Source organism: Sinocyclocheilus rhinocerous, unplaced genomic scaffold (assembly GCF_001515625.1).
Source record: "Sinocyclocheilus rhinocerous isolate Xijiao unplaced genomic scaffold, SAMN03320098_v1.1 scaffold3254, whole genome shotgun sequence".
NCBI classification, from domain to species: domain Eukaryota; kingdom Metazoa; phylum Chordata; class Actinopteri; order Cypriniformes; family Cyprinidae; genus Sinocyclocheilus; species Sinocyclocheilus rhinocerous.
The window spans coordinates 158,957-175,228 of NW_015652273.1; the positions used below are offsets into that span (position 1 = coordinate 158,957).

General features: G+C 36.4%; 1 protein-coding gene across 1 annotated transcript in view; it reads right to left on the reverse strand.

The window, feature by feature from the left end:
• LOC107714274 (leukocyte tyrosine kinase receptor-like) overlaps positions 1 to 16,272 on the reverse strand; it is a gene marked incomplete at its 5' end in the record, with an annotated part of 255,294 nt that overhangs the window by 69,399 nt on the left and 169,623 nt on the right. Inside the window, 2 exons of the mRNA XM_016520089.1 lie at positions 8,531 to 8,658; positions 9,240 to 9,308. Coding sequence (XP_016375575.1) covers positions 8,531 to 8,658; positions 9,240 to 9,308 — 197 coding nt within the window. The remainder of the gene's footprint in view (positions 1 to 8,530; positions 8,659 to 9,239; positions 9,309 to 16,272) is intronic.

Consider the following 16,272-nt stretch of genomic DNA (forward strand, 5'->3'; position numbering starts at 1 on the left):
TGCTCAGTACCTAAAGCAAAGCTCAGTCCAAGATCATCTGCTACTGTTGATTTATACAAACAGTTGGGCTAGGCCAGTGGGCTAAACATTTATTTCTGGGACATTTTAATGACTGGTAAATGAAAGGAAAATATCACAAATACTTTCCTGGCTTTTTAAATTTGATTTGTGTACAACAATTGATCTTGCATTAGTCTTTGAGGCGAAACAGCAGTCTGCCTGAAAATAAAATCATGTTTGCAAGATACCGGGCTGCTACAATGATGCTTGACAGCAAGAACACTGTGAGATTGTGTAGTTGCTGACGTTCTCCAGCTGAACTGTATGTTGTACTTCAGTGTGAACTGAATATACTGTTTGCAGACACTTGACTGCATTATTTACACTAATAATAATAATAAAAAAAGTATTATAGCTTAAAGCACAACAGAGCAGTTTACTTTTATTGTCTTCGATATATGGCTAAAGTGTACTGCCAAATGCACTGACAAGAATGCATGGCAAACTAAAGCATATTTCAATATTTTATCTATTGAAACTTGTAAGTCATGCATTTGAAAATGTGTAATTACACATTTGTAATGATGCAATTTAGTGCATTTTAATGTTAACTTTAAATGTAATACAATTATAATCAAGTGTTTTACATGTGCCTTAGTATAATCAACTCATAAAAAAAAAAATGTGTACTTTTTTTTAGTATTAGTAATTACTAGATTAGTAAAAGCAAAAATCATTAAAGTAAAGCTTTCAATTCAATAATATTACAAAGTGCACGTTTTCAAAAAGGTACTTAATTTTGTTAAGAAACATGGAAGTGTGCCCTATTTAATCACACTTATAAGGGGTGTTTTATTTATCTAAAAAAAAAATGCAGTATGCTACATTCAGTACATTTAAGTGCACTTGCATTTCAAAAGGGATTATCTGATGCAGTCTGCTCTGGCATCTGATCTTTATCATCATCACTAATCATCATCAGGACATCATCAGCACTAAACATACTGTTTTGATATACAGTATCTAGATTTTCTTAATACAATCAACACTGTCATATGATTCCCTTCAAACATATCTTGACAAGCCGTCCCCCAAGAAAGACTCAAGATTCCTCATTTGAGCCCACATCCCTCAGCACAACACAGTCTGACTAGAGAAGCACTAAGTGTCATCCCCACTGGACTTTTCCTGGGATTCACATTCTCGCCTCTCGCCCGCTCACGGCACAGCTCATTTCACTCACTCAGCTTCGCGGGTCTGAATGATTGATGGTTGGGGGAAAGGCTTGGCACACCTCCACGGTCCATCCCAGGCTGTAAAGCAGCGAGCATCACCATGTTAGACCCTGACAGCTGCACAGCTTAATGGGGAAGGATATAGACTGGGAAACATGAGGCTGCTGGTCCAAGCCCCTACGGGTTCCAGTTGCTATAATAAATGCATGAATGGATGCGGCCTGTTTTCTTGAATGGTTTATGACGAAATAAGAATGTGTTGAGGGAAATTGAGTTGTTTGTGCACATGTGCTCCCAGTATACTCAGAGATCAATATGCATGTTGTCATCTTTTATAACTTCACTTGCATGATTAAAAGAAGGACCGCATGTTGGTGAGCAGAATTAATTGTTAATTTGAGATTTTGCCACTTTTTAAAAGATTAATTAACTAAGATGAAATAATCTACTACAAATAACAATAATAATATTTTAGGCCAGTGGCATAGCACAAATGTTGTAATGTATTTTAATGCATAGCTTCATACATAGGGCAATTTTGATTTTATGTAGACTTAAATGGTATTGTTGTCTTATAAATAGTTTAATCAAATCAAATTTACCTATGCAGCAAAAAACAAAAAAACAAACAAAAAAACAACAGTGATGGTACATGACCAGTAATGTTTCTAACCTTAAACTAAAGCATATTTCAATATTTTATCTATTGAAACTTGTAAGTCATGCATTTGAAAATGTGTAATTACACATTTGTAATGATGCAATTTAGTGCATTTTAATGTTAACTTTAAATGTAATACAATTATAATCAAGTGTTTTACATGTGCCTTAGTATAATCAACTCATAAAAAAAAAAATGTGTACTTTTTTTTAGTATTAGTAATTACTAGATTAGTAAAAGCAAAAATCATTAAAGTAAAGCTTTCAATTCAATAATATTACAAAGTGCACTTTTTCAAAAGGGTACTTAATTTTGTTAAGAAACATGGAAGTGTGCCCTATTTAATCACACTTATAAGGGGTGTTTTATTTATCTAAAAAAAAAATGCAGTATGCTACATTCAGTACATTTAAGTGCACTTGCATTTCAAAAGGGATTATCTGATGCAGTCTGCTCTGGCATCTGATCTTTATCATCATCACTAATCATCATCAGGACATCATCAGCACTAAACATACTGTTTTGATATACAGTATCTAGATTTTCTTAATACAATCAACACTGTCATATGATTCCCTTCAAACATATCTTGACAAGCCGTCCCCCGAGAAAGACTCAAGATTCCTCATTTGAGCCCACATCCCTCAGCACACCACAGTCTGACTAGAGAAGCACTAAGTGTCATCCCCACTGGACTTTTCCTGGGATTCACATTCTTGCCTCTCGCCCGCTCACGGCACAGCTCATTTCACTCACTCAGCTTCGCGGGTCTGAATGATTGATGGTTGGGGGAAAGGCTTGGCACACCTCCACGGTCCATCCCAGGCTGTACAGCAGCGAGCATCACCATGTTAGACCCTGACAGCTGCACAGCTTAATGGGGAAGGATATAGACTGGGAAACATGAGGCTGCTGGTCCAAGCCCCTACGGGTTCCAGTTGCTATAATAAATGCATGAATGGATGCAGCCTGTTTTCTTGAATGGTTTATGACGAAATAAGAATGTGTTGAGGGAAATTGAGTTGTTTGTGCACATGTGCTCCCAGTATACTCAGAGATCAATATGCATGTTGTCATCTTTTATAACTTCACTTGCATGATTAAAAGAAGGACCGCATGTTGGTGAGCAGAATTAATTGTTAATTTGAGATTTTGCCACTTTTTAAAAGATTAATTAACTAAGATGAAATAATCTACTACAAATAACAATAATAATATTTTAGGCCAGTGGCATAGCACAAATGTTGTAATGTATTTTAATGCATAGCTTCATACATAGGGCAATTTTGATTTTATGTAGACTTAAATGGTATTGTTGTCTTATAAATAGTTTAATCAAATCAAATTTACCTATGCAGCAAAAAACAAAAAAACAAACAAAAAAACAACAGTGATGGTACATGACCAGTAATCTTTCTAACCTTTAAACTAAATTTACTATTAACTGGTTTACTTCTCAGTGCATTCAAATAAGTTAATTAGAGAAGCTTCTTATATAAGTGATCGAGAAATGAATCAACCCAGGGGCACTTTCTCTGAAGTCATTTGACTCACAGTGAGAGATGAAGGGAAATTGAACACCTTCACTTTGCACTCACAGTAAGGAACTGCAGTGGCGTTCACTATGCTGTTCCACAAGAAAAAAAAGGAGAGGATAACTCAAAGAATATAAATGGACCTCATCAAACCTCTGCAGAACTCTGTTCAGCCTGCTAGACACATTTTTATGATAGTGGTGTAATCAAAATCAGGTTTGCCGGAGGGAGCAAAAAGCAGATGACGGAGACAGCAACAAACAGGGAGTGAGTTAACGTTTTATGATTGGATGATCTACACCTCCACATTGTCTTGAGTCTGAGGTGACCGCAGCTCTCATTGTAGCTCTGCTGAGATAAGGTGACAGCACTTTTGAACACACATAGTTGGTTGCTGAATGCTTGCACCGTGAGTGGTGCTACATAACCAAAAATATGTGTTTTCATTGCCAAATCAAACATCACTATTACTATTACGTGCTCATACTTTGAACAAACAAGTACATAACATTATAGCCACATACTGTAACTCAGGAAAGATGCACTATTATAGGTGACCAGTCTGGATTTAGTTTGTTTGTTTATTAATTTAATAGGCACAATTCACATTAAAGAACATCAGTATAAAAATACAAATGTCAACATACTGGATTATAGCAACATATACATCTGTTTTGTCTGGCGTCATAATAGGCAAAAAACGACAACAAAACATCCAGCACTACCTTTCAAAAAAGTGGATTTATTAATATTAATATAAATATTAATATTAATATTATTATAATTTTTATTAACAGATTACTATATCATATTTGCTTTTGATATTTGATATATCTATACCCTGTATTTGTTTTTGAATGTTAGATTGAAGTTAAAATAAATTGCATTTGATTATATTCTGAAGTGTTAAGGATCTATATTTTCTTTTTTAATGTTTAATGACACAATTCGAGCTACTGAGGACATTATTAACATGGCATTTTAAGTTTATTTGACATGGATGCTGATTGTATTAATCAATGGCTAAGCACACAGATATTCTTTATTTATTTCAGAACATAATTCATCTGCAGTTTTATCTGTGATTGCATACATTGTGCACAGTAAACCATCTGACTGAAGCCCTCAAGCTGTCATTTTTTTTTTATAAAATAAAAATACAAACAAACAAACACTAACAACCACTCAGAACACCTTAGCAACTACTGTACATAGCAACTACTGTTATTGTTTGCTAACAACCACCCACAACTTTGTATTATGACAGTGAGTTTTGCAGCCACTCACGTTTTCTTCAGAGAACATAAAAATGTTTAGGTATTTTATTGTCAGTTGCTATAATAAATGCATGAATGGATGCGGCCTGTTTTCTTGAATGGTTTATGACGAAATAAGAATGTGTTGAGGGAAATTGAGTTGTTTGTGCACATGTGCTCCCAGTATACTCAGAGATCAATATGCATGTTGTCATCTTTTATAACTTCACTTGCATGATTAAAAGAAGGACCGCATGTTGGTGAGCAGAATTAATTGTTAATTTGAGATTTTGCCACTTTTTAAAAGATTAATTAACTAAGATGAAATAATCTACTACAAATAACAATAATAATATTTTAGGCCAGTGGCATAGCACAAATGTTGTAATGTATTTTAATGCATAGCTTCATACATAGGGCAATTTTGATTTTATGTAGACTTAAATGGTATTGTTGTCTTATAAATAGTTTAATCAAATCAAATTTACCTATGCAGCAAAAAACAAAAAAACAAACAAAAAAACAACAGTGATGGTACATGACCACTAATCTTTCTAACCTTTAAACTAAATTTACTATTAACTGGTTTACTTCTCAGTGCATTCAAATAAGTTAATTAGAGAAGCTTCTTATATAAGTGATCGAGAAATGAATCAACCCAGGGGCACTTTCTCTGAAGTCATTTGACTCACAGTGAGAGATGAAGGGAAATTGAACACCTTCACTTTGCACTCACAGTAAGGAACTGCAGTGGCGTTCACTATGCTGTTCCACAAGAAAAAAAAGGAGAGGATAACTCAAAGAATATAAATGGACCTCATCAAACCTCTGCAGAACTCTGTTCAGCCTGCTAGACACATTTTTATGATAGTGGTGTAATCAAAATCAGGTTTGCCGGAGGGAGCAAAAAGCAGATGACGGAGACAGCAACAAACAGGGAGTGAGTTAACGTTTTATGATTGGATGATCTACACCTCCACATTGTCTTGAGTCTGAGGTGACCGCAGCTCTCATTGTAGCTCTGCTGAGATAAGGTGACAGCACTTTTGAACACACATAGTTGGTTGCTGAATGCTTGCACCGTGAGTGGTGCTACATAACCAAAAATATGTGTTTTCATTGCCAAATCAAACATCACTATTACTATTACGTGCTCATACTTTGAACAAACAAGTACATAACATTATAGCCACATACTGTAACTCAGGAAAGATGCACTATTATAGGTGACCAGTCTGGATTTAGTTTGTTTGTTTATTAATTTAATAGGCACAATTCACATTAAAGAACATCAGTATAAAAATACAAATGTCAACATACTGGATTATAGCAACATATACATCTGTTTTGTCTGGCGTCATAATAGGCAAAAAACGACAACAAAACATCCAGCACTACCTTTCAAAAAAGTGGATTTATTAATATTAATATAAATATTAATATTAATATTATTATAATTTTTATTAACAGATTACTATATCATATTTGCTTTTGATATTTGATATATCTATACCCTGTATTTGTTTTTGAATGTTAGATTGAAGTTAAAATAAATTGCATTTGATTATATTCTGAAGTGTTAAGGATCTATATTTTCTTTTTTAATGTTTAATGACACAATTCGAGCTACTGAGGACATTATTAACATGGCATTTTAAGTTTATTTGACATGGATGCTGATTGTATTAATCAATGGCTAAGCACACAGATATTCTTTATTTATTTCAGAACATAATTCATCTGCAGTTTTATCTGTGATTGCATACATTGTGCACAGTAAACCATCTGACTGAAGCCCTCAAGCTGTCATTTTTTTTTTATAAAATAAAAATACAAACAAACAAACACTAACAACCACTCAGAACACCTTAGCAACTACTGTACATAGCAACTACTGTTATTGTTTGCTAACAACCACCCACAACTTTGTATTATGACAGTGAGTTTTGCAGCCACTCACGTTTTCTTCAGAGAACATAAAAATGTTTAGGTATTTTATTGTCTTACGTTAGTTCTAGATCATTAAGTAAAGCTGACATGCCAAAAACAAAGTAAAAAAGTGTCATGTTTAGAGCTCTTTTGATTACAGCAATTACTTTATTTCATTCAAGGGAAATTTCAAGCCTTATCAAGCACATCTCTCTTGCACTCTCTTGCACACACACACACACACACACAATCCTCAGCTTTGCAAATCAGTACGTCAAGTGAGCACGTTTTCGGGTGGCAGGTAATTCGAGCTCTAGTGGCAGGTGCTTCAGAAAGGCAAGCCACGCTGTAAAGCATGTCAATCTGCTAATATCTATTATGGCAAGCGGGGGTGGATTAGAGCTAGAGAGAACAGGGCATTTAGCAGCAAGAACAGAGGAACACGGCGTGCCTCAGGACGAGAAAAGCCTGTCTAACGGAGTGACCCCCGGAGGGATTTGTTTGGGTAGACACAAAAAAACTGGGCTACTGAACTACACAACCCTGAAACAATTAGAGATCTGTCTGCCTCTGAATTTGCATGACAAGCAGCGTTCTGTTCCCTGCGGTCAGACATGGGCAATTTCCCCGCCAGTTATTGAATCAGGAAGCACAGAGCAGAAAAAAGAGAAAATTTAAAAAAAAGGAGCAAGAGGAAAACATCAAGCTGCTGCCGTTGATCTAAAAAGCATGAATGTTCTATAGTAAATGTTGTAGTTCAAATGAGGAAGTGGCACGAGGCAGTTGCTCTCCTTACATAGGCTGAGTGTTAGAAAAAAAAAAAAAACATTCAATACATACATGCAAAGATTTGCATTGAGGCAAATGCATTGCTGCTGGGCATAAAACACATATTACATTTGTCTTTTTTTTCAACTTTTGATTGAGAGGTTTACAACTCAGAAAGGCAAGCCACGCTGTAAAGCATGTCAATCTGCTAATATCTATTATGGCAAGCGGGGGTGGATTAGAGCTAGAGAGAACAGGGCATTTAGCAGCAAGAACAGAGGAACACGGCGTGCCTCAGGACGAGAAAAGCCTGTCTAACGGAGTGACCCCCGGAGGGATTTGTTTGGGTAGACACAAAAAAACTGGGCTACTGAACTACACAACCCTGAAACAATTAGAGATCTGTCTGCCTCTGAATTTGCATGACAAGCAGCGTTCTGTTCCCTGCGGTCAGACATGGGCAATTTCCCCGCCAGTTATTGAATCAGGAAGCACAGAGCAGAAAAAAGAGAAAATTTAAAAAAAAGGAGCAAGAGGAAAACATCAAGCTGCTGCCGTTGATCTAAAAAGCATGAATGTTCTATAGTAAATGTTGTAGTTCAAATGAGGAAGTGGCACGAGGCAGTTGCTCTCCTTACATAGGCTGAGTGTTAGAAAAAAAAAAAAAACATTCAATACATACATGCAAAGATTTGCATTGAGGCAAATGCATTGCTGCTGGGCATAAAACACATATTACATTTGTCTTTTTTTTCAACTTTTGATTGAGAGGTTTACAACACTATTTAGAAAAAAAAATGAATGCATTATTTAACTATTTTTGTACTTTGACAATAAGATGAAAATCACAGACACATTTGCATTGCAGTATTCTGCCCTGCAATCACTTACAATATTTTATATTCAAAGTTTATGACTATGAAGTTTTACAGAAATTAAAGAGACAGCAGTCTCATTTTCTGAGTTTTTCCCTCTAAAAATCAAAAAGAAAATTTTTGATCACTGATTTTGGACTTCGGAATACAAATCCAAACTTTCACAGCCACATCATATCGCATCAAAAAGTTTTGTTTCTACTAGCATGAGAAAACTAAGCCAACCATTTACTTTGAGAAACTGAAAGAATTCCAAGATTCCAACACTCACGTATGCTGCAGTTGGTGGTGAAGCGGGGGTCATAGGTCGCTGTCTCCATGTCGCCGGGCTGGTTGTAGCTGGAAGAAATCCTGAAGGGTTTGCTCCGAGCCCCCAAGCTGAGGTGTACCATCGCCCAGCTGAAAAGAAGAGAGAGAACCAGCAAGATGAGCACCAGAACCAAGCACCAGGGCCGATGCAGTGCCCGCAGTGGGCTGTAGGATGTTAGGGTGGCCCCTGGGAGATCGTCCCCAGTTTGGGTCAGTTCAGCAGTCTCTGGAGATCTGACGGAGGGAGACGTCTGGCCGTCTGACACCTCTGCCCTGCAATCACTTACAATATTTTATATTCAAAGTTTATGACTATGAAGTTTTACAGAAATTAAAGAGACAGCAGTCTCATTTTCTGAGTTTTTCCCTCTAAAAATCAAAAAGAAAAAGACATTTCCTCTTTAGATCATATTAATCTTGTAAAAAGCAGAAGATAAAAAAAAATCACAGAACCTGTCATTCTTTGATAATAACTATTTGGTCAAGAACTAGATATATGTTATGCTAACAGTAACACTAACACTCTCGGTTAAAATTTTGGAATCATTGCATTTTTTTTTTTAGCTTTTCAAAGAAGTCTCTCATGCTCACTGAGGCTGCATTTAGTTGATGAAAAAATACAGTAAAAACAGTAATTTTGGGAAATATTATTACAATTTTAAAGAACTGGCTGGTTGTAGCTGGAAGAAATCCTGAAGGGTTTGCTCCGAGCCCCCAAGCTGAGGTGTACCATCGCCCAGCTGAAAAGAAGAGAGAGAACCAGCAAGATGAGCACCAGAACCAAGCACCAGGGCCGATGCAGTGCCCGCAGTGGGCTGTAGGATGTTAGGGTGGCCCCTGGGAGATCGTCCCCAGTTTGGGTCAGTTCAGCAGTCTCTGGAGATCTGACGGAGGGAGACGTCTGGCCGTCTGACACCAAACCAGCCCCCTCTGCCATTTTAGGGTCATCCTCTGTGGCCGTGTCACACATTCCCTACACTTCCAGATATCCACGCTGCTTGTGGAAGCTCTGTCAGGTGAAACGAGAGGGCAGGTATGTGTTTATGTTTGTACGGATGCTGTCTCCACCGGATAGTACCTGTGGATGAATGCACGAATGTGCGGTTGCTCTGTGGGTTTGAGCGTTTTAAACCAAACTACCTCTCATAAGGAAATCAATGACCTAGCTAATTTTATTAAGCAAATTGCTTAGATTTCAATTTGCTAGTGGCTAGTGACCAATGACTTTAGTCTCCTCCCTCTTTCTCTCCTCCGTCCCCTGTGCTTTTCTTTCTCCCAGACCTGTAACCTGCCTGTTGTGTTGTTGTTTCGCATCTCACTGCGGGATTTGCATCGACGTCTGATTCGCTTCAACAACATGAGTCCAGATCCCTGACTAAGTGGGTGGTGATCCTCTAAACAAACACGCAGACAGCTAGCAATCATGGGGAAATGAAGACAGGCAGCTCTCTGACAGAAATAATGCACTCGGATACACTTGAGTAAAGGTTACTGTTCCACATTTCAGTTTGCAAAGATTCAGTGTTTGTATGACTGATTTCAGATCATTAAAGTCAATGTGAATTGCCGTTTGAAACCTATTTTGCTTCCGCAATGTGACATTTGAATGCAAAACAGGATATTTAACAAGAAAAATGACTGAATGTGAGGTGTGCTATAATAAATAATGCTTAAAAGGATAGTTAAACTGCCCACTGTTCTTTAGAACAGTCTTTCATCTTTCAATCCTGCACATTCTTTGATTTTTCAGCATATTTTGCAAATTTGAACCCTTTACAACAGTTACTGTATGATTTCGAGATCCATGTTTTCACACTGAGGTCAACTGATGGACTGAATTCATTGGGAATTCACTGAATTGTTAACTGGAGATTCGCTTTGGCTGAATCTTTTGAATCAGTGAGTTGTTGATTTCAGAACAGCTAGAATTTGCTCAGTCCAATGCACCGAATCGTCAGTGCGATTTGAGAACTGATCTAACAGGTTCATTGAAAATAATCAGCTTGTTCGTGAATCAGACACCACTATCATGTCTCAGGATTTTTCCAGTTAAAAATAATTTTGTAAGAAATGTAGTGGACTAAAAAGTACGACAATTTTTTTTGAAGAACAATGATCCAATCGCAGCACGTAACAAATGACTGCAGGGAAGATACATTTTTTTTTTTCTTAACCTTAAAACATATCATATTTAACAGCAGACCATATATGTATAGTCAGGCATACAGGCCTATATTAATGGCATAATAGCATTTTTTTAACATTAACAAATGATGATCAAGGCCCTATGAGTCATTGCTTTAATCGCTGGTTTGTTTTAAAATATATTTCCCAGGGTTGTCCTCCTACCTTTTTACAATAAAATTAAACCTATGCCCATGTGCAAACGTGAAAAAGTGAGAGGAGAATTGAACTTGTCATCAAAAACTCTGGTTTTCATCATTGCTAATGTTGTTTTGTAGATCTAGAATAATACATATTAATGTGCACAAATGCGTAATATCTTATCATTAGGACTGCATTTGGAAAATGATTTCAGCAGTCAGCCTTAACTTACTCATGGAAACTGAAAAACGTCTCAGGTTACTTATGTAACCATGGTTCCCTGAGTAGGGAACGAGACACTGCGTCCTCTAGGGGTCGCTATGGGGAACGCCTCGTCGTGACCCGTGTCTGAAGCATACATTGAAAAACACCAACTCGTTGGCCGGCGACAGCCATGACGTCACTACCGGTGCGACTATAGTATATCATGGCTGTCGCCGGCCAACGAGTTGGTGTTTTTCAATGTATGCTTCAGACACGGGTAACGACGAGGCGTTCCCCATAGCGACCCCTAGAGGACGCAGTTCGAAGTTCCCATGAAAGGGAACACGCACTTAAAACAAACACAGCTGACTTACTGTAACATAAACTTTGTTCTGTTAGATATGTGCTTTTTATCTAATAAACTTGAACTGCATGGAATAATGAGTTGCACACATGCCATCTGCATAATTTCAAATTCAGCACTATTTTAGTCTAAATTGCCTCCTCTGCATGGGCAGAAGGCATACAGTCATATATACATATTAATTCCATTGGACAGTGTTGTCATTAGATGTATGGTAATAAAGGCATACATGCTCATTGACATTGTGAATATAATTTTGGTGCCTTCATTGCTGCTTCACTAATATAGTCTCTGTCTCCTGGTACACTATTATAGTCAATGTTGCATAGAAAACAATATTTTCTAGTTTAACCTTATTTTTTATTATTATTTATTTGTTTTTGTCTTTCTTTTTCTTTTTCTCAGACATATAGTAGTGTACAAGGGCTTTGTATGATAACAATGCAATGATATCAATTATAAAGTGTCCTTTTGTTGCCGACAAACTCTGAAAACAAAGACAAAAACCTATTTGAGTTCATAGTAGACTTATAAGCTGTCATAGCTGAAGAAAAAAATAAAATAAAATAAAATAAAATAAAAAAATAAACTTTTAATTGCCATTTTCATAGCATCAAAAGCAAATAAATATTTAATATCACTGAATCAATTTAAATACATTAATTTATAGTACCACCAAAACTTCTTTACATGGGTTCAGTCAGATAGAAATATCAATATTAAATCAGGTAAAAGGCCCTGTTTACATCTGGTATTGAGATTTGTTTTGGTCAATCGGATCACAAGTAGACGAGGGAGACACCTTCCAGTTCACACCTGGTGTTTTAATCCGTCTCTTCTGTCCACATTCGACCACTTCTGTCCTGATTTCTTTTGAGGGGATGGTCTATGGGCTAGTGTATGTGGGCTTTTTCTGATCTTTCATTCTAATATTGGAAATAAGCTTGCGCAATTTACATGTGAGCCGAATGCTGTTTTTATTTATTATTATTATTTTTAAAATGTTAAAACACTTTTTTAAACGTTTCATTTACGTCTGGAATCCATGGCAGCTTTCATTGGCCAAGGCCCGCCCATGAGGCCATTTGACCGACATTTCAAACAACCAATCACAGTTCGTTTAGTTTCAGCGTCACATTTCGGGGCGTGGAAATGTCGCCACAATAACAGACCGGTGTGTAAAACTCTCGGACGTATTTGAAAGATTCTGTGCCGCGAACATTAAAGCCAACGTTCCGTGGGCATGACGTCTGAGGCTGAGACTATCTATGTGTTAGCCAAAGTTGTGGTGTCATGTGATCAAAATCACATGACCTCTCAAATGTCCAGTCATATATGAGTGTGGAGCAATCATAAAACATTGACCCATATTAGGGCAATGCACCCGAACAATGTCATAAACGATATATTGTGTGCACGTGAGAGGTTCGGATATTGTTGGAAAAAACAAAAATATTCACAATAACAACAAAACTATGCCTTTGTAAAAAAATAAAAAATAAAATGCTTTCAAGCAATTTCAGCCGTCTCTGTTTCATTAAACTTGTGGTGCAGCCAAAAAAATTAAAGGATTTATTTTTTTTTTTTTTACTTTTGTTTTGTTAAATTGTTAATTATTTAACTGGAACATATTTTGTGTAGGCCCATTTATTTTAGTCCTATCATATGTCATTTTATTCTGTTTTTCTCTGTTTTCTCCAGTTGCTTATGCGCATTCAAAACTAAACCACCTAAAGAAAAACATTCATTTTTAATTGGTCACATACATTGTAATGTAATTTAAATCTAATTTAGCATTCTAATTTAGTTGATTAACGGATAGGAAATGAACATCATAATGTTTAAGAATTAGCTCAGTCTTTAGTGGCTGTTCGAATGCATTCGACCACACGAGCGTCCACACTACGAGCACAATCCGGCCGAATGCGTTTTCGACTACCTCTGGAAGTCATCGAAAGTGGACAAGCTCAAAATGTTTCAGACCCCATTCACACCTGCATTTAGCATTGTCCACTTGTGGTCGGTTCGACGAAAACGCATCTTAATACCAGGTGTAAACAGGGGTTTCAAAGTAACATTTGCAGGTTACTACTTTTTACAGTGATTGTGAATAGTACTTTTCAAATAAATTCTGATTGCATTAAAATGCATTTAAAATGTTTCTCTTTTGGTTTATACATGTGACTGTGTGAACTCTAGTGTCAGTCTTCGACACAACGTCGAAGTGACCGACTGAAAGGGAACAAATATTTCTCAAATAAAAATTTAAGAATTTTGGTGCAATGACAGCATAAAAGCTTTAAAAAATTGCATACACTTACTATTTTTTTGCACAATAAATGTAGTTTGTAGTACGTATAAAATATAATGCTGCCTTTATATTTGAGGTCCCACGGAAGGCAATCATATCGTATTTGGGGGTCCTTGCCATCAAAATGCTCAAAAACACCGTAATATTTAAATATTTTCATTAAATCAGTATTTAATGCCCATTTATTTATTAATTTATTAGACATGTAAAACACCTGATACATGTGCAGTCAGCACCTCAGCGGATCATTATTACAAAGTAAACAGTGATAGGTTAATCGTAATCCCTGTTTGTCTCATAAAATAAAATAACTTTGAGTTTATTTCTTTGGTAAGTAGTCGTGTAATAAGCAGGATAATGTAAAGTCAGGCGATCATTAATAAATGTCCTCACTTCATGTCGAGGTCCTGATCACAATTATACACTGCATTCACTTAATGCTGGCCCTCACATGCTACTCAGGAAGTATATTGGGTTATCACCTCCTGCAAAATTAGCAAGCACTCCAATTATTGCATTCATTTCCTGTGCTAATGAATTCTGAAGATTATTATTATGGAAAACAGGGTGAGATAAAGCAGTGAAACACCTTCTTGATCCCCTCTCCTCCAATGCCGTGATAAGCATCTGGGCCTCTCTGTAGCACCTCAATTAAACATTTTGATCTAATTAATCAAGTGTCCTGTGGGACATCCCCTAACTCCAAATAAAAATATCTCATGCAAGAGTTATTAACATGACTAATAAGCAGCGCCACTGATAACATTTTTCATTATTACTAGCATTATAACTCATAAAACATCATCATACCGACCGACAAGCTCTGGAGCGATGGCTCTGACCTTTCAGTGTCTTTTCATGTGGACACGTGGCTATTATGAAATCAACTTTAATGTATGGGCGGCGAGCAACTCTTGCAGGTCAATTCATCATGTGTGTCTCATTAACAATCTTTAATTAGATTTTTTCTGTTTTGGCCCAATGCTTTGTTTCGATTAAACCTCAGCGGCTTTTGAGGTCACAAAGGCCACCTACAAAATATGCTTTGCTTGTTGTGTGTTTGTTTGCGTTGGTGCAGCTGTTGTTATTGGCTACATGATCTATTAGCATGTTGAAAGATACACCAGTTATTCTGAAGTGGAGTGACATGATGGGCTGAAATGGAATGGAAATGCAAATGCACATTATGATCTATTTGTATTACAACAATCTTTTCAAGTGACAGAAGATTAAATTACATGAAATTAAGAGAACAAAGACATATGAGGTATTTATAGAAGGCAGAAGAAAAAAATGCTTAATCATAAAGATGATCATCTATACATATAATAACAAAGCTGTAAAAGTTTGAAAACATCATAATGGTATAAATTCAACACAATTAAAATGTTTCTGCTGTATAAAACAAATGTCATCAGTGTATTATGTAGTTTTAAACACATGATTTGACATGGGCATTTTGATTTTCCAAGCAAGCATTATTGACAATGTTTATTTATTTATTTATGTATGTATGTATGTATGTATGTATGTATGTATGTATGTATGTATGTATGTATGTATGTATGTATGTATGTATGTATGTATGTATGTATGTATGTATGTATGTATGTATGTATGTATGTATGTATGTATGTATGTATGTATGTATGTATGTATGTATGTATGTATGTATGTATGTATGTATGTATGTATGTATGTATGTATGTACGTATTTATTTATTTATTTAATTATTTTCTGAGATCAAATGAACGATGAATAACAAGATCAGTCAGTGTAGTCAGTGTACTTGTTGAACTGGCACTGATTATGAAGTGGCATCTCGCTTATTAGCATTTGCTAGCATAGCTTGCAGCAGACCGCTCCAGTAACATCAGCATTATCCGAGTACTGAGGCAGCCCTCCAATACTCACTGAAGACAGAGTATTCATCATTATTGATCTGGTCAGGAGTGCTGCAGGGGCAGAAATCTGACTGCTAATAAACAACGTAGCTGGTCCCATGCCACACATTTGTTGTTACCAACACAAGGAAGAAAGCTTGTGTGCATGAAATTAAAGAAATCGTGAGTAAGAGGGAGAGTGAGAAGAAGTGTTGAAACACTTGTGTGGAAGTCCGCCCACAGTGCAATCTGTCCTTCCTCAGAGACACTGAACCAAAGAGCGAGCAAGAGAGAAAGACTCAGAGAGAAAGAGAGAATGGTGCTTCACTATTTAAAGTTGAAGAGCTAGTGGATTTCACAGAAGGAGACGTCATGTACTCATTTTCTACCAGAATAGTGATGGTGATGGGTGGAGGGATGGCTTTTTGAGAGCCGAATGGTGATGTAACTCGCTATTTTACTAAATGTCCACCAGCATAGTACATCAAGGTTTTTGAGAATTTATTTTAACTTACATAATCAACTAATTTAATAAAACCTCTTTATTCCAACACAAGCTGGCTTCGGTGTAACAGTCAAACCATTTTTATTTATAACAAATTAAATTCATGGTATT